The sequence below is a fragment of the Chamaea fasciata genome, unplaced genomic scaffold (assembly GCF_029207755.1).
Source record: "Chamaea fasciata isolate MVZ Bird 193981 ecotype frontalis unplaced genomic scaffold, bChaFas1.0.hap1 SCAF_8, whole genome shotgun sequence".
NCBI classification, from domain to species: Eukaryota; Metazoa; Chordata; class Aves; order Passeriformes; family Sylviidae; genus Chamaea; species Chamaea fasciata.
The window spans coordinates 12,746,575-12,764,849 of NW_027094093.1; the positions used below are offsets into that span (position 1 = coordinate 12,746,575).

Below are 18,275 nucleotides of genomic sequence, written 5' to 3' on the forward strand. Positions count from 1 at the left end.
TTGCCGGCCTCGTGCCAAGTGCCCTTTGAGCGTTATTATTGTTGTTCTTATTATTGTCCGGAGTTTAAAAACACGGAGAGTTAGGCTGATGGCGAAGGCAGTGTTTCCAGTTCTGAGAACTGATAGAAGTGCCTGAAGTGTCTTTCAGACTTTTCATCATGAAAAAAATGCTATGATTTAATGTAGCCTTTAGTCAGCTGTACTTTTATTTATGATAGGACATAGAAAATTCAGGGAAATCCTCTCTACCTGTAACATAAACCAAAAGGAAGTAGACTTAAAATTTACACGTGAGATTGTGCCACATCTTTTTCCCGAGCTACAGCATACAGAATGAATCTAAAATGCAGTAAATGCTCTCTACAGTCCAACAGCTGGACTTTATGTGCAGAGGCTTGTAATCTTGCTGGGCTTCCTCCTGAATGAAGTACATGAATATAATCAGTCAGTGGCGTTTCACAGAAAGTAGGTGTCATCTTCAGGCTCCAAGACATTCCAAATGTGCCACTGAACCTGCAAAGTCTGAGGATGCAATCCTTTGAAAGGTTGCTGAACAGCACTTAATTCATTTGCAGTTAATTCAGCTTTCTTTGGAATTAGACTTTGGGGAAAGTGGGGAACATCTTGATAGACAGCAACTTTGATAATGCCTTTCATCAAGTGAAAGCCTTTGCTCTGTCTTTTAATCTTTGATTGATTTTTTTTTTCCTTTCTTTCTTTTGCTAACAGGGGAATCTGTGCCAGAGTACCAGATGGCTTTCCAGACTGAAGTCGGAAACCATCCCACTTTTGAAGATATGCAAGTCTTGGTGTCTAGAGAGAAGCAAAGACCAAAATTCCCAGAAGCATGGAAGGAGAACAGCCTGGTGAGAGAGAATATTTTCAAAGAAACAGTGATTTAACCAGCTTCAGGGTGTTCTCATTTCTTAAAAGCAATTTTTTGGGTTTTGGGGTTTTTTCCCTCTTTGTTAGTATTTAAGGATAGGGAGCTGTTTCTGTCTTCTTAAATATTGAATTCAGTTTTTAAAAGTTATTGATGTGAAAACTGAATTTCTTTTAAGTAAAAATACTGTTGTTGTTGTTGTTGCATGCTGCAGTGTGATATACAGATATACTTGTTACGTTAATTTTAGATACTATCTGTAGTATTGTAAAGTGCTCATATGTTCTCTGTGTGCTGAATGAGAAACATGAAGCCATTTTTTTGCCTTTTGACATCTTATAAACTAATAAAACTGAACTAAAATACCAACTAAAATAGCTGGCAAAAACACCAATATACTCTTCCAAAACTAAAATTGGTAAACATTGTAATAAACTTTTTTGAACTTGTATAGTCCTCAGGACTTGCAGAGGCTAAAGCTTCTAGCAATCATTTCATTATAACTGCATAAAAAAATTTATATGGCTTCATTTGATCTGCAATTTTTATTTTCAAGACTATAAACATCATAATATTGTTTGTTGTTTTGAATGAGTGTAGCTATGGCTTAGAGCCTTGCTGCTGCAGGCCAACAAGTTCGAGCAAGTCAGCTGAACTCTGGTGAGACTGTGCTTGCTTTCATCTGCAGCAAAGGTCAGGTAATGTGAATCCCCTTGGCTTAGACGGGCCTGTCTGTCTTTTATTACAAGCAAAATGCAATCCAGACACTTACTGGGTTCCACCTGATACAAGGTAATACAGCTTAATTGCGAGTATGAAAATGGCATATTTGACTGTTATTTAAAAAGATGCTTCTTGTTATCCCCTTATGGAAATGATGCCCTTCAATCTTCAGAGACTTTGGTGGTTGATAAGACTGTAGCTACTGTGCAGACAAGGAGGAGGCCGAGGCCTCACCTGTGCTGGTGCTGGTAGATACATAGGAACCTGCTCTGAGAGAGGAGCGTAGCCTGCAGTGGTACACTGCAGTAAAACATGTTGTGACCGAGCTGAGAGCTTCCAGGAGAGGTGCTTTCATTACACACTTCTGGCCAGCCAGTCTCGGGGGCAAAGGGGGGAAGAGGAAAAAAGAGAAATCAGTGTCCAGAGTACGTAGGGAATCAAACAACAGCTGTTGTAACTATAGCCATGTTGGTGAATGCAGCACTGGAAGAACCAAGCTTGACAGCTGTTTCTGAAGATAGTTAAAACTGAAACAGTTCAAGGTTTGTTTTGTTTTGCAGACTACCATTTTAAATGTTAATTATGTTCTAGCAAGCTGATAGACTCCAGCATAATTAGATGATCCCCATATTTAAAATGCCTAACACATTCTTTGTGTTGTTACTAATTTTTTTTCCGAATAATCAAAATGATGATGATAACTCGAGCTCTAAGAATTGATCTCCACCATTGCTTTAAGAGAAAAGAAAAATAATCACAGGTGTCAAACAACTTCCTCCACCCTGTGCCAGTCTAGGATGGTATCTGAATGAGCACTCTAGGGCAGATAGTGTAGAAAATTAAGCTCCAGATAACCTCACTCTGGACCCAGGTGCTAACCTCCTGTATCTAATGCATGGAATAAAAGACTTTTCCCCATTATTTAAAGCTCTGCTGACATGTTGAGTTATAACACCTTCATGCAAATTCACCTATGAAAGAAATGCATTTGTCCTTCTCATTTGAGAAATACAAATAAAAACAAATGTTTTATTTTTTAATCACATAATTAAGGTACTCAAAAGATACGGAATCCTGATTTGTGGTTACCTGTGCAGTCTCAGTCTGCTTCTGGAACCATCTATGTTATGTTACAGACCTTGGTTAGCAGTATTGTTTTTCACAGCATAAAGCAACAGCCTGAGCACAGGATGTGCATAAAATAATTCAAGGGCTATAAACTGTTGAGATGTTACAGGATTCTTGTCTCTCTTGCCAAAGTGGGGTCCATGCTTGACTTCAGAGGTCAGCACTGATGGATACCAACAGAATAATAGAATAGTGCACATTTCTGGTCCCTTCTATCTTTTTGATGAGTCTAGGACTTGTAAACAGTTCATTTTAGCATAGTTGTCTTTGAACCTGAAATTGATAGAAAACACAAAATGGTGGTAAATGTGACGCCAAGGAACTTGAGTTTTGATAACTGTCTATACAGTCACTGCTGTGTTCCTTTAATGATCCTTAACACATCAAAAGGAAAGTGTCTGCTAAAGGACAGGCGGTATTCAACTGAACACTGATTGAATTTGCTGCTGGTGAAACCTGTAGGAGAGAGCCTTGCAAAGAGGCAAGGCAGGAGATTAGGGTGTCCACTGACTTCGTCTAAACTGTAATGAAATCAAGTCCTAAAAGCTGAATGAAGGCATTTTGTTGTAGGAGAGAAAATGGATCCAGTACCCTATCTTGCCCTTGTCCCTGAGGATGCTTTTAGACTCACATACGTCCTCAGCTGTAGCAGTGTGTCTTTTAGGTGTGGAGCTAAAGCCTAGATCCCAATGAGCCTCTCCAGTGGAAAAGCCTCTTGGGAGAAATTCAAGCAAAGCAGCTAAGCTCACACATCCATACATGCTGAGCAGGCTAGCTCAGCAAGGAGAGGCAGAAGGGCCTTCTGTATGATAAATAAAGTTCCAGCATGGTTTATTTCAGGCGCTGAAGGGTATCAGGAACAAAAGACCAAGCCATGTGCTGAGTACCAGCTTTAGTGTGCGGTAGAGCAGCCAGTGAGCTGATGGCACGGGGGTGGTACAAAGGGCAGGCAAGGTCAGTGACCTATAGGGGAGACAGGGCCAATCACCAAGGTCCCACAACCAAAGGATTATCAGGAAAAGGAGAGACCACAAGAATTTGGGCATCAGGGAGAGTGAGACTGGGGCAGTGTTACTGAGTGTCACAAAACACTATGGGGAAGTTTTCTCTTTCAGTCTAGGTGGGAGTCTTTATGGTAAATCCTTCCAAGGCCAGACCCTGGATAACACCCCTTGTGGCTCCAGGGACTCCACTCTCAGCTAAGGAGAGGGTATTGGTTTATCCCCTCTGTGATCTCCTGTGGGAAGGGAGATGAAAGGTTTGCTTCTGGGGGAGCTCGTTCCCACCTGTGCAGCCAGAGCTGCGTCTCCAAGCAGCAGTGATTGCCAGGAGCCCACTCTGTGGGTGAGCAGCTCTTGGCTCGTGCTCAGAGCTAGTCCTGGCTTCCAGTGCCAGAAGGGCACAAGGCAGTTCTGGCACAGAGACAGTCAGCAGGACCCACTGAATGCCTTAGTGCCCAGCTGGGATTATGCACAGTCCTCAGTGCTGGGCAGGTTAAAGCTGGGCTGTAGATGTGAGCTGTGCTGGCAAACCAGATCCTCTCCGTGGGCCGCAGACTGGCAGCAGGGGCCCGTAAATGTCTGCCTGGCTTTTGTACTCCAGATGGAGTGGAACAAGAAGTGTTCAGTGCTCGTCATTTCAGTTGTTTCCTCTCCAGTTCCCTGAACATATGGCAGTGTGTTTTGGAGGTCTTGAGCTCTAATCCTGACTGTACAGTTCATCCCACAGTGTGATGCCAGGAACATGTGTGTGTTTCTGTTTTTACACCTGTAAAACAAGTGCAACAAAAATCTCCTCCCATGGCACAGGCAAATTCATTGATACTTATGAGACATTTGGATGTCTCTGTGGTAAGCAGAGGAAGACAAGGATGATGAAGTGAGCACTTCATTGTTATTTGCATACAGTGCAGGGGAGCGAGGCAGTGACCATTAGCAGAACTGTGAGCATAACCGTGGCAGCATTTCCAGAATATCAGCAATCCTTAGTACACAGCTCTCATAAGGCAAGGAGAGTGAGCAGAACATGCATCCATCCGAGGGCTGGCTGAAGGTTGTGTGAACGTTGGTGAATGTAGCTTTTAAGTGTCTTCCCAGCTGATGTGTGTATGTGAGGTGTGATAATATTAGACTTGCAAATTGCTATTATTAAGTTAAAGTAGCTTTGAATGAAATTGTGTATCTTCTGTTTCTCTCTTTCACCAGCTTGTGACTGCTTTCAGGCATACAGAATGCTGCCATAAAACAGTAAATTAGAAGCACAATATAAAGGTAAAATAATTTAAAGGGGTTTTGTCTCCTGGCAGGCTGTGAGGTCACTTAAAGAAACAATTGAAGACTGCTGGGATCAAGATGCGGAAGCTCGACTTACAGCACAGTGTGCTGAGGAGAGAATGGCAGAACTCATGATGATTTGGGAGAGAAATAAATCAGTTAGTCCAACAGTCAACCCTATGTCAACTGCCATGCAAAATGAAAGGTAAGAAGAGAACACATTTGGGCTTAGTCAGCAGGAAATGCCCAATACAGCATTCGGCTCACTCCGGGACAGAAGCTACGGCTTGCTGCACCCATTAAGTTGTGTGTGTTACATGACCTAGTCTCCATATGGGTATGCCATGACATAATCTCAATTGTTTGTGTTCTTAAGATCTCCTGTGTGTCCCCAGAATTCAGGCACCTTTTATGTACGCAACTGTGTTTCTCACAGAGGGGCCTTTTAACCTGAGCTTAGGCAAGCTGTCTCAGCAGGCTTGCCGTGATACGAAGTGACAAAGTGAGTTGTCTTCAAGTACACTTGCTAAATGATGGATAAAGCTTCTGTTTAAAGTGTTCTGCAAAAAACTCTGAATTTGCAGTTAGTATGAGTTCAGGAAATTACCAAGCCTCAAACCTGTAATTCTTCAGTTAACAAACTGCAGGGTCATTGTTTAAGTCATTGTTATTCTGACTCCAGCAAGAGACGTGATCCCTGTTCTCTGCTTACATATGATCCAGAGGGACTGAGAATTTGCAGAACTGACTTTAGTGCTTAATAGTACATTGTAGAAATCCAGATCTGAGAGAAGAATAATGTTGCTGTATATGACAGTGGGTTTTTTCATGAAAAAATATGCTCAATTCACAGAATGCCTAAATTGTCACAGTAGTAGTTTTCATGGTTTAGGACCTTGTGACATTTTCCCAGCATCACTTTTTTGATCTTGTCTGTTGGGTTTTTGTTGACCTTTTTCAACATCACTTCTCTGCATCTAGAACAGAACCTTATCAGTACTTTGCCAACTGGACAAACAGCATATTGGACAAATAGAAGATTACTGTTCTCTTAGGAAATAACGTCATGATGAAATTTTGTCCTAGTAAAACCGATTTTCTTATCCCCAGCACTTTTCAAGGAAGTTGCTGAAATACCTCAGTTTGTACTGTATCTATCCTTAGTTTATGCTTGAAAACAAACAGAAAGACACCCAGCTCTCTTAAATGAGAGGTGTTATAGTATGAGGCGATTTTTACGTATATGATCTTAATACCACTTATTTTCTCTTAAAGGAATCTGTCGCATCATAGACGTGTATCAAAGATAAGGCCATATCCAGATTATTCTTCCTCTTCCTACATTGAGGATTCAATCCACCACACTGACAGCATAGTGAAGAACATTTCTTCTGAACATTCTATGTCCACTACACCGTTGACTTCAGGGGAAAAGAATAGAAATTCCATTAACTACGAGCGGCAACAAGCACAAGCTCGCATCCCTAGTCCTGAGACAAGTGTCACCAGTTTGTCCACCACCAATACAACTGGCCTCACTCCTAGCACGGGTATGACCACCATATCCGAAATGCCTTACTCGGATGAAACAAACTTACACACTACAAATGTCATGCAGCCAGGCGGGCCCACCCCTGTTTGTCTGCAGCTAACAGAGGAGGACTTGGAGACAAATAAATTGGATCCAAAAGAAGTGGATAAGAACCTGAAAGAAAGCTCTGATGAGAATCTGATGGAACATTCACTTAAGCAGTTTAGCGGGCCAGATCCACTCAGCAGCACTAGTTCCAGCTTGCTTTATCCACTGATAAAACTTGCAGTAGAGGTGACAGGGCAACAGGACTTCACACAAGCTACCAACGGTCAGGCCTGTTTGATTCCGGATGTCCCATCTGCTCAGGTCTATCCTCTACCCAAGCAGCAGAACCTTCCGAAGAGGCCTACTAGCCTCCCTCTAAACACCAAAAATTCAACAAAGGAGCCACGGTTAAAATTTGGTGGCAAGCACAAATCAAATTTGAAGCAAGTGGAAACAGGCGTTGCCAAGATGAACACAATCAATGCCGCAGAACCTCACGTGGTGACAGTTACCATGAACGGAGTGGCTGGAAGGAGCCACGGCATAAACTCTCATGCTGGCACAACCCAATATGCCAATGGCACGGTGCCCTCTGGCCAGAGCAGCAGTTCAGTAGCACAGAGGGCTCAGGAAATGCTTCAGAACCAGTTCAGTGGGGAGGACAGTCGGCTGAATATCAATTCCAGTCCCGACGAGCACGAGCCCTTGCTGAGGCGGGAGCAGCAGGTTGGGCACGATGAAGGTGTTCTGGACCGCCTGGTAGACAGGAGGGAGCGACCACTGGAAAACGGCCGAACAAACGCCAACAACAACAACAGTAATCCGTGTCCAGACACAGCTGCAGCCAGTATCCAGAATGTAGTGAGAAATCCTGGGCAGACCCAGACTAGAAGAGCACAGAGGCCTAACTCACTGGATCTGTCAGCCACAAGTAGTTTGGATAGCAGCAGTGTGCCGTGTAAGTGCCTGCAGGACTGAACAGTTTCCCTAACACTTCTTTACCTAATATCTGCATACATCTGCTTGAATAGAAGTTATTTCCGTCTCTCCTGTCTCTCCTCAAAGCATACTTATTAAATCTCATCTGAGTGTAATTTCTCTCAGCACAATTTCAGTCTTTTTGATAAAGTCCTGTCTCCATCATTTCCAGTAGATTAGATCACTATCATCCTTCCACATACACAGAATAAATCTTTCTCTTTCTAACCCATCCACTCTGACTCTAGGTTAACTTTCATTATTCCTTGCAAGGCTCCTACCTTTGGTAGCTGCAAAGCATATTGGAAAGGTGTCCTATTTTTTTCTGCAGGGGCACACTATACCTTCTTTTCCTTACTTTTCCTCATTCTCTCAAGAGTAACTGTCTCTAAGATTCATTGATTAAAATAATTTATTATAGTAACTACTTCTATGCTTCATGATTTTAAAGCAACTGATTTTACTGTGTTAGCTCAGCCTAAATGGAGGGTCAGGTATTTTCTATTTTGCTGCCCTAGCTCCAGCAATTAGAGCAATTTGTCATCAATTTGCCATGTACATAAAAATTAATCCAAGTAATTAGAGAAGGAATTGATTTTAATAGTTTATTTCAGAATAACTTCTTTAGACTTTTATGGCCAGATGTCTAAGAGGTTAAAATGGGGCTCTCCTTTTTACAGTAAGAATATAATCATGTAGTTATAGTTCAATTAGGTACCTCCTCTAGATTTGAGCCTGTTTGAGCTATTGGAGAGACCTCCTGGTGCGCATTTTAAAGAAAATTCATTTCCAGAAGTCACTGTAGTCTTGAAAGGTGCTTGCAAATCTCATGACTGTGTTTAGGAAGATGCTGCGATACTAATGGAGTAAACTGGGATGCCAGGCATTTTGGAAATCGAAGGTTGAAAACCAAACGAGAACATATCTTTCAAGAAATGTAGTTGAATATTCAAGAAAGGAATGTTTAAGCCTTCCTTTCAGATTGAACTATTTTGTTTTCAGATGAAATGCATTGCCAGGTGGAGTAGGATTAGGGGACCTAACATTGCACTATTTAAATTTTAGCCTTTGCTGTCCTGTAGTAGCAATGTTCTTTTGTACCTCCCATTACAGGTAATATAAGATACTATGATTGCAAAAGCCCCTCAAATGTCAAATGCTGATTCTCCTGTTCGATGCCAATGTGCATTCCAGGTAACACAAATTACTTCACTGAAGTAATTTCTGACAGAGAACAGAATCTAACCCTTTGTTTTAGTGGCAGCTGTTGTAGTTGATACACCTGTCATGCCTCTGCCACACGGTTGGCTCTGTGTTTAAAGATTTTGTTCTTTTGTTCTGTTTCACCTAAGTAACAACCCTGGTCTCCAGTCTAATCTTACTTTCCTCATAAATACTGTTTTCTGTTCTGTTTTTTTTTTTTGATTTCGTTTGGTTTGGTTCTTTTTCCTTCAGTAGGTGACTCCTCACAGGATGGCAAATCAGGCTCAGGAGAGAAGATCAAGAAACGTGTGAAAACTCCGTACTCTCTCAAGCGGTGGCGTCCGTCAACGTGGGTCATCTCCACGGAGCCGCTGCACTGCGAGGTCAACAACAACGGCAGTGAGCAGGCGGTGCCCCCCAAATCCAGCACTGCTGTGTACCTTGCGGAGGGGGGCACTGCCACCACCATGGTCTCCAAGGACGCAGGGGTGAACTGCCTGTGAAACACTTCAAAAGCCCACAAATGACCTTTTTTTTGCATTATTTGAAACAAACATGCAGAAGACGTTTTAAAAAACTGCTTTCTCCTCCTGTCAGCAACCCCTGCCAAGGACTCGCTTTAAATAGATTTCAGCTATGCAGAAAATTTTTAGCTTATGCTTCCATATTTTTTTATTTTGTTTTATTTTTGAACGTTTTTGCACTTTTATTTAGTATCGCTAAAGTTAAGTCTGTCTGTTTTGACCACGGAATATATATATGTGTATCAAAGATGTGGTCTCAAAATATTTTTTTAAAAAAAAAGTAACAAAAAAAAGTATTGCTGATAATCAGTTTGGACCAGTTTGTTAAGGTCACTAAGATCATAAGCAGACTCTAAGACAGGTTTGACTGCAGTGGTGTCTTGTAACCATGTTTTGATTTCTGTGCACAAGCTAGTCTGTATATTTCTATGTTACAAAGTGTATTCTCTTTCGAACCCCTTATTTTCCTTGTGTCATGTTGAAATGTGCAATAGTCTATAGGTCACAGTAGGCTTTATTGAAAAGTGTGTTTCTAAAACTGCCACGTGTTCCCATTTTTTGTATTTGTTAATTTTTCCTTGACAGTTGAGCAGTCAGCCGGTCATGACAGTAAACTTTGCACATCGTAGCCAGCTTGAAGCAGCTGCCAATATCACATTGTGCTCAGAGGTGACAATGCATGAATTTTCCCCCAACTTAAAAGGGCTTTAAAAAAGGAACAAAAAAAGTCTGAGCTCCGTACCTTTCCTTTGATCCTCCCAAATCAAAATGTGTTTCCTTTATAGTAGTAGATGCCAGCCTGTGAAGTTGAGTAACAAAATGTTGAACAAATGTAAGGAAACAGTGTCAGCCATTTTTTCCATTTTGTTTTGTGTGCAGTTTCACCCCCTGTATTTATGTAAAACCTTATTTAGATCACTAATGATGTACATTGAAAAATACATTTTATTCAGAAATATTAGTAATCGTCATACTAAAAAGATTGAGTGAAGATAGGTTGTGAACATATTTTGTTTACACAGAGAAAAAAATGATGAATCTTACTTGGCACAAAACAGTTTTGTGATGAGTCACAAGTCTTTCCTGATTTACCTCCTTACAGACAATATGGGGTAAAAATCAGGCTGATTACTTATGCAGGTAGGTGCATCCTAATTGATTGTTGTTGCCAAGTTGAGTTGAAACTCGTCCTCCTTTCAGAGTTCTTAGAGGCCCTCATTCATCTTGTTAAAATTTATTGCATGCTTTTAAAATTCATGGGTGTTTGTGGGGGAGGGTTGGGGATTTTTTCTTCCCTCTGCTTAGTCCCTTCTTTCAGTTTGTATGCACATTGATTTTAGCTGTCAGTGGATGTGAATGTAATATGTATTGAGATAAATTGTTTTTTCACTATCTCAAGTAAACCTTTCCTGGTTTTGGAATGATTGGTTTTACTGTCTACTGAAAGAAAATTAATTTTCTTATTAGTTAGAACCTCCTTCTACCTAAGAAATAGCTTTCCACCTGAGAAACATGCTTTCCAATTGAGAACACTTCAGTAAAAGCTATTCGGATATAAAAAGGTGTAACACATCAGTCTTTGGTAACAAGCAAAGATTTATCACTTCATCTGAGAACTGGTGATGTTCAAAGAAAGAAAATCAATTCAGTCAGCCTGCCAGACTCCTGTGGCAGGATACTGGCAGCAAACAATTGCCTCCCCCAGCCTGTCTCCTTTCAGCTGACTGAAGCAGATGCTCTCTGCTTTTAAGCTCATTCGTTTCCTTGCCGTTTTACCATTTTTCCCTCTGAGGTAAACTTTGCCAACCCTGTTCTTCTCTGTCTGTTGATACAACTAACCTAATAAATGCCTTGCTTACATCTGATTCTTGCTGTTCCCCAAAATCCCTTGCTTATGCTTGATTCCTATGATTTTCTCTTGTAATGCTTTTAAACATTTCTTAGATTCTCCTAGATATCTCCAAGAGATAGCACTATAAATCCAGACTTTGATTAAGTGTAGTTGTAGAAATACAAGCCACAAGGCACATTTTGAGCTCCCTATGTTCTTTAAGCACCAGTTCAAATAGTACCTCTCATCTCTGAGGCATAATTATGTTTCCCCCCTGTATAATACGGTGATATCTCCCCTTTTTAAAAATACAGCCTTCTTCTGGTTAGACTTTTAATTCACTCTCTGGCTTCCCATCTGCTGCAGTCTCACGTCCCAGATGTTGAAAACCTGCCAGTTGCTCAGCTGGGTTTCAAGACCTGAATCAGAATTTCTGGCGTTCTGTTCACATTGCTCGCTGTGGCTCTCTTCTCTCCTGGCCTCCTGTGAGTCTCCATGTGGAGTGCACGGTGTTGGTTTTTGGTGAGCACCGTATTGTGGTGTTGAGGATTCGTCACTCCTTTCCCAATGACTTTTGCTTTGCCTTGCATGTATCATCCATCAGAATGTGGGCTGAAAACAATATTTAGGACTCTTACTAACTCAGACTACTCTGGGGAGAGAAAAATTACTTCTCTGACTGCTGCTTCTTTCTGCTGAGACGGAATTGCGCCAGTCTTCTAGCCTTTCTTTGCAGGCCATGCCTTTGTAAGAAATCCAACTTTTTGTGATCAATGCAATCAAAATAATTTTAATACCAGATGAAAATGTTGTTCTGCAGTTCTTCAACATTCTTAAATGATACTTTTTTTTCTTTCCTTTGTCTATTTCTATTGCTTGCTGGAGGGCCTTTGGATTGAATTACAATTAGTAGCAAGATTGACTGTGCAATCTAACATGGAGAAATACAATTTGTAACATGATAGAAAAATGGACTTTATCATAAAATACCCTATGGATTAAATAGATAAAAATCTATTCTTTTTTAAAGGTCAGTCAAAGCAAACTCTTAAGTAGGTACCAAAATACTGTAATTCTGCACAGCTAGATGAAATCTGATTAGCAGTTTGGTTTTAATGTTTAATTTAGTAATGCCAATTTTTTTCCCTCACAGCACATAATCCAGTGTCCATAGAACACTTTCTCTGTAAATTAAATTACACTGAATTTTATCTTGTGCCGCAGGGAATCATCCTTAACCAAACAAAATACATGTAAGAGAAAGAATTCTACAAATCAAACGCGGGGATAGTTGATATTGTACAATAAACAAGGAAGATAAATGTGATTTATTTCCTTGTGCATTACAATTTTGCTTATTTTCTTTGTGTTTTTTTAAAAGAAAAATTATGAAAGTTGATAATTTTCTATCAATTTCTCATGTATATTGCAGGCAAGATAAATATAGCAAAATTAAAATAGAATGGTAGTGTAAATACCTGTTAATTGTGCCACTGTCAAATAGGCAATAGCAGAATATTTGTTACGGTAATTTATAATGGGTAATTCAAGTAAAATGATTGAGCAAACAGTTTGGATGTTTGTATAAGACAAAGTCCAAAATCTTGCAAGGTATAGAAAATGGCTTACTGGTGGAAGCAGGAGAGTTGCTTAGGTTAATGCGTTGTCTCTTGTTGTTTCCTGTAACAGAGATACCAACATAACATGGTTTTTAGAATGTGAATTCTAACCCTTTGAACAGACATGCCTCATAGTTTTCTAAATTTGGTGTTTACAGGTCAGATTATCTGCAACACTTCCCTGAATTTGTTTATAATGCTTTACAGCTTCATATGCTAGCCAATTAGTATTACCAAGGCTTTCCTTGAAACTCCAATATGCACTTACACTGCACAGCTAAAATAAAGGTATTCCTAATTTAAAAGAAAACCATCTGATAGTATCATAATTAGAGTATTTTCAGAAACAACATTTCCATTCTTGTTTTGCTTTCTTGGTACCACTTCTTTGTCTCTTGTTTTCGTATAGAAAATTACCTAATTTTCAAAGGCAACACATTTTGATTTTTTTTCAGTGCACTGGGCACAAAACAATGCAAGATAGATGCTGGCAATTTTCAGGAAACAAGCAAAAACCCCCACCCACCTCATAAATATGTTCAGAAAGTTCATATCCTCCTACCTGTCAGCTTTCTCTAAAAGAAATCTGGAATCCTGCCTGCCTCAGAGAGGAGAATAAGAAAGTTCTTTAATTGTATGGAATAAATTATCGGCCCAAACTAAATAGTAATGAATTCTTACTCAAAAATATATATGTATACGTTGTATATGCCCTAGTTCCAGTGTTCAGTGCATTTTGCTCTAATGATATTCCTTTTTTAAATGCTATGAAATATCCACTAATATAACATTACTGGGTCTATGTTCTGATTATAATTTTCTTTAATGAAAAATACAGAAGTTCGTAGTCGTTCTGCCATTGAAATGTTACTGTGGACATTTCTTGCCTAATTAGGGAGAATTTTAAAATTTACATATTTGCTCAATACATTAGAAATTAATTATGCTGTAACTTTTCCTTGTATAAAAATGACGGCTGGTCCCATTGCTGAAATAGGCTGGGTTTAAGCCATAAAAATAATAATTGCCAAGCACAGTAGCGTATAAATGACCTGGTGTCTAATTGGAAGATTTGTAGCAGCTCATCAAAGTAAATTGAAATTGGATTGATCAGTCTTTGAAAGTTGGATCATAGACTGGACAACTTAGTATTTTGCATAAGTTTGGATTATTTGAACTTTTCTGTCTGGTCTCCCAGCATCCATTTAACACATGAATAGATTAACCTTCTTTTTAAAGCGTGCTTACTATGTTTTGTTCAACTTCAAGCCTTTTTTCAGTGAAAAATCTATACATACTGCAGTGAAGCCAGATATATATATATTTTTATGTAAACTCTGTATGTATTTAGATGCATATGTATGTTGTGTGTAAGTTGCAGGATTAAATTCTGTGAGTTACAGCATCAGATGGTAGCACTGGTAGAAAGTATAATGTTGGGGGGGGGGGGAGGGGTTCATATGCCAGTTTAAAATTGTCTGTAGTGCATCACAGTAAAGCTGGGATCAGACTGTGACACATAGTCCAGTAGTTCAAGATCTCCCGTGACAGACCTGTCACTGATTGTTTGAGTGGAATGGATTTATGAGAGAGAGAGAGAGAGAGAGAAGCCTGGGAATGCACATGACAAGCTTTATCTGAAGCTGAGTAATTTAAGATACCTCTCTCAAAGATCAAAAAATAACCCAAAACACTTAACACATGATAATTTTTACAAGGCTTTCTTATGTAGTAGCTATAGTTATGTGTGTGGTTGCCATTTAAACATAGTATTTTAGTCCATTAAATCCAATTACATTTTAGGCTTCTCTATTGTCATATGAAACTGTAGCTATAGAAATACATCCCTTTTTGATCTCACCCACCCCACAAGTAGGTTCAGTTTTGACATGAAAGAGTAACAAATCAGATTTCTCATTTAGGGTTTCTTCTGTACCGAGTAAAATTGGAGGCAGAACTTCCATTTCTGCAAAAACAGGTGTGGGTGCTCCTGCAAATCCAAATGGATGTTATGTTCGGCACCTGTCTTTCTGAGGGAATGGGCACCTCATCGGCTCACGGCTGAGCCCAGTGCTCTTGGAATCCAGCAGGAGTCTGCCTTTGATTGTGGGCAAAGGAGGGGTGGCTTCTGCTGGCTGTGGTGTTAAAACGTTTCTGGGGAGGATTAGCTCTAGGAAAGCTGATGTGGAATGTGGGACTGCAGGGGCAGCCCTGGCTCTCGAGCCTTGCTGGGTGTTGCTGATGGGTTCAGGCTGTGGAGCTGGGTCAGGACAGGGCGGCTGTGGCTTTGTCAAGAAGTGGGGCTGCATCGGGGGAGTGGGAGTGGAAGGGTTCAAGATAAATCCTCATTTGCACCGAGGCCCTTTAATGTTGATCTGGGCTCCATGCAGGTCTGCGTTAGCAGTGTGCATTATTAATACAAATTACTTCTTATGGCCATTTCTGTTTATTTCACTGTGGTTTAATATACACGTGTGCATAATAAGCGGGAACTAGTTGGAGTTATGCTAATTGATAGTGTAATCATCAGCTATTTTTCAATGCCTCTTGCTGTTTTCATCAGCAATTGTTTGAATTTGCAAGTCCTTCAGTTGGTTAACTTCAATGCATACACCTTGCTTCCACAGCACAGGAAGGAAGGATTTCTTCTCAGTCCTTACAGGCTTCTGCAGATGTATCACTGGAGTGTGTCCATCAGGGCACAGCATCTCACCTAGTAACTACTTTAAAGAGGAAATAATTAGCCTTTATAACTTCCTAGTTCCAAGGTCTCCCAAACCTCCACTTTTGTGGCCCACTCACTTGTTTTTAATGCAGCAAACGTGTGAGGTTTATTTCTAGAGCACTTGATTCACTTTCTTTTTTGTGCTTCAGAACTGTATCATGAAGTTTCACACTTCAGTCATGTTTATTCAGAAAATAGTTAATGTTTCTGGTCTTTGTAGTTTGTAAGAAGTCACAAGAACAAACGGGCAAGTCCAAGTTATAGCTGACTCATTTGTCACTTTTGAATTTCCTGATTGGTGACTCTTCTCTCTCACACTGTTGAAACGTGTTTAAAACGGTTTGTATGTATATGTTTCTTGTCTGCTTTTTGTCTCTAGAGGAAAGCGTGCTCTATTCACATTTATATAAGCTGGAATCATATTTTACAATCGCTGTTGGTTATTTTCCCCCCCAAATGCCGTGTAAGAGGAAAATAAACATGGCAAGAATGAATTTCTAGGGTTTGGTCTTCTGTAAAGGCTGAAATAAGATGTGAAACTGCCATTTTCCTTATGAAAGACTGTAAAGAGAGCATTATTTTCTGAGCGAGCTTTTCTGGGGGAAGAGGGGGAGAAATCCTAGAATATGGAGTCTCATCAGAACCCTTTTCTTAACGGGTATTTTTGGTTTTCCTCTCAAACGAATGAGGAAATATCATGTATGAATTTATAAATAATTGCTTTCAGTTATTTCTTTTGTATAAGCTGCCCAATACCCTTGCTATGCTGTATAAGTTGTGTTTCATGGAACAGTGTGAGTATGAAATAAAAAGCTAATTTTTGGTTTTTAATCATCTGTGGATGCCACTATGAAAGCTGACATTGTTAAAGCCACTACAGAGTTTTCTATGAATACTTGTAAGAATTGCTTTGTTATATATAAACCTAAATAAAGAGATTGTATTGATACAGAGACATTGGATAAGAACATTTAAAAGGCTATTCTTTAGGCCTGAGAGAAAAGGCTTGCTGTAAAAATGGTGCATTATTCCATTTATTAAAGATCATATTAATGACAAAAAGCATGCTCTTTTGTTGGTGGTTCATGTCATTACTGGCCACGAGTACTAACATGCTCCGCTGTGTTGGTTGGAGGATAAGGAATTCCTTGATTACTAAGGGCTGAATAGGACTTCCAGACACCTTTGGCATGAGCAGGTCCCACCCTGCCTTGTTCCCAGGTGCTCCTGTGCCTTGGGAATCACTGGGGCTTGCACTTGCTGGAGTTATGGTGCCTCTGCTGCCTTCTGGCCCCTTTCTCACTGGCCAGCCGGGTCTGGTGCTTGTGTTGGAGCTGAACACGGTTTTGCAGACGTTTCACAGCAGCAGGCCTTGCGTGACCTCTTGCCACACTTTGTCTGCTTGCTAAGTGTAAATGCAGAAAAAAAAGAAAACAGGAAAAGGAGGTATTAAATGAAATACTTTTCTCCTTCAGTTTTGGTTGGCACTTGGGAAGAGCACAGGATTGGTGGCAACCAGGCATGTGGAGGAACACAGCAAGCAACAACCTCTGCAGCTGGGACAGGGATCAAAAGAGCACCCCCTTGCCCTTCCCACACAAATTATTGCACTTCCCTGTCCCCATGAATAGACAATATCCTGGCATTCTTAGAAGCAGAAGTTTTCTCAGCTCGGAGCTACTGTCCTATCCAGCAGAACTGAAAAAGATGCATTTAGTTACAGGAGAAGGATGCTGCAAATTTCCACTGGCTGACGCTTTCCACTGTACACAGATTGGTGGCATCCATCCTGCAGCTCACTTGCTGTGTTTTTTGTCTCCCCTCCTCAATTATTGTTAATGTATTTTTCTCTATCCACAGTGATGATTTTTGCAAGCAAATAATGATGCGAGTCTCTGGCCAAAGAACTAACTCCAAAATTCAAAGAAAGAAGGGAGACGGAATGAGGAGCTTCATTTCTTACTGCCATCAATGAGGAAGCAACAAACAGAGGCAATTAGTGTGTGGTTGAGTATCTGCCCGTATGGCAGATCATCTCAGCCCCACAAGTGAACCTAGAAACCTTTAGCTACAGGAAGGGATCATGGCAGGCCTTGCTTTCCCTGGAAGCAGGAAGCACGCTGGGAGTGGGGGCCAGCATGACCGAAGTAGCTGTCCCCAAAAGCAATTCTCACTCTCGACTTGCCTGACAGTAGGGGCAGCCAAGTCCTGCCCTACCCCAGCAGGTGTGGCTAAGCCTTATCCTCAGGGCCTCTAAGAAGCCTGACTCAGCCCTGCAGGAACAGTGTGAGTGGTGCATTTTACTGATAGATTTTTCTTTGGGTGCTTGAGCTACTCGGGCTTAAGAAAGTCTCCTCGTAATTTCCCTGTGTGACCTCATACACTCACCTCCGCCAGCTCTCCCCTGCAGAAATAACAACCACGTTTATTTGCTTTTGCATTGCTAATGGGAAATGAAAGTAAAACAACGATAATTATACTCCCCTTTGTTCCAGAGCAGTGATGCAGCTGCAGAACGCACTTTGTGGAACACAGCCGTGTCAGTCTTCCATTTGTTTCCATTCAGGGTTTTTTCCCCCCATTTACTTCTTGCTAATTCTGATGTTATGGAAATTTTCCACGTGCGGGAGATTATAGACATCTGCTCACTGCCATGACCCAAAACACATTTTGTTGGATAAGAAGGTTAATTTTCCACAGGCAGGAAAACTCAACTGTACCAAAATATTTGTATAAATTCAGCTTTTCATGTTAACTTGAAGCATTGTCATTCTCCATCCAGAGAAGGGTTGAAACTTTTTGGTTTAAA

At 40.6% G+C, this 18,275-nt stretch overlaps 1 protein-coding gene across 1 annotated transcript in view; it reads left to right on the plus strand.

Moving 5' to 3' along the window:
• The window catches only part of BMPR2 (bone morphogenetic protein receptor type 2), a 107,010-nt gene extending 90,482 nt beyond the window's left edge, over positions 1-16,528 (plus strand). The window contains exons 10-13 of the mRNA XM_066189703.1: positions 730-866; positions 5,040-5,212; positions 6,283-7,544; positions 9,020-16,528. Of these exons, the coding sequence (XP_066045800.1) occupies positions 730-866; positions 5,040-5,212; positions 6,283-7,544; positions 9,020-9,270 (1,823 nt within the window). The 3' untranslated portion in view covers positions 9,271-16,528. The remainder of the gene's footprint in view (positions 1-729; positions 867-5,039; positions 5,213-6,282; positions 7,545-9,019) is intronic.
• The last annotated feature ends 1,747 nt before the right edge of the window (positions 16,529-18,275 follow it).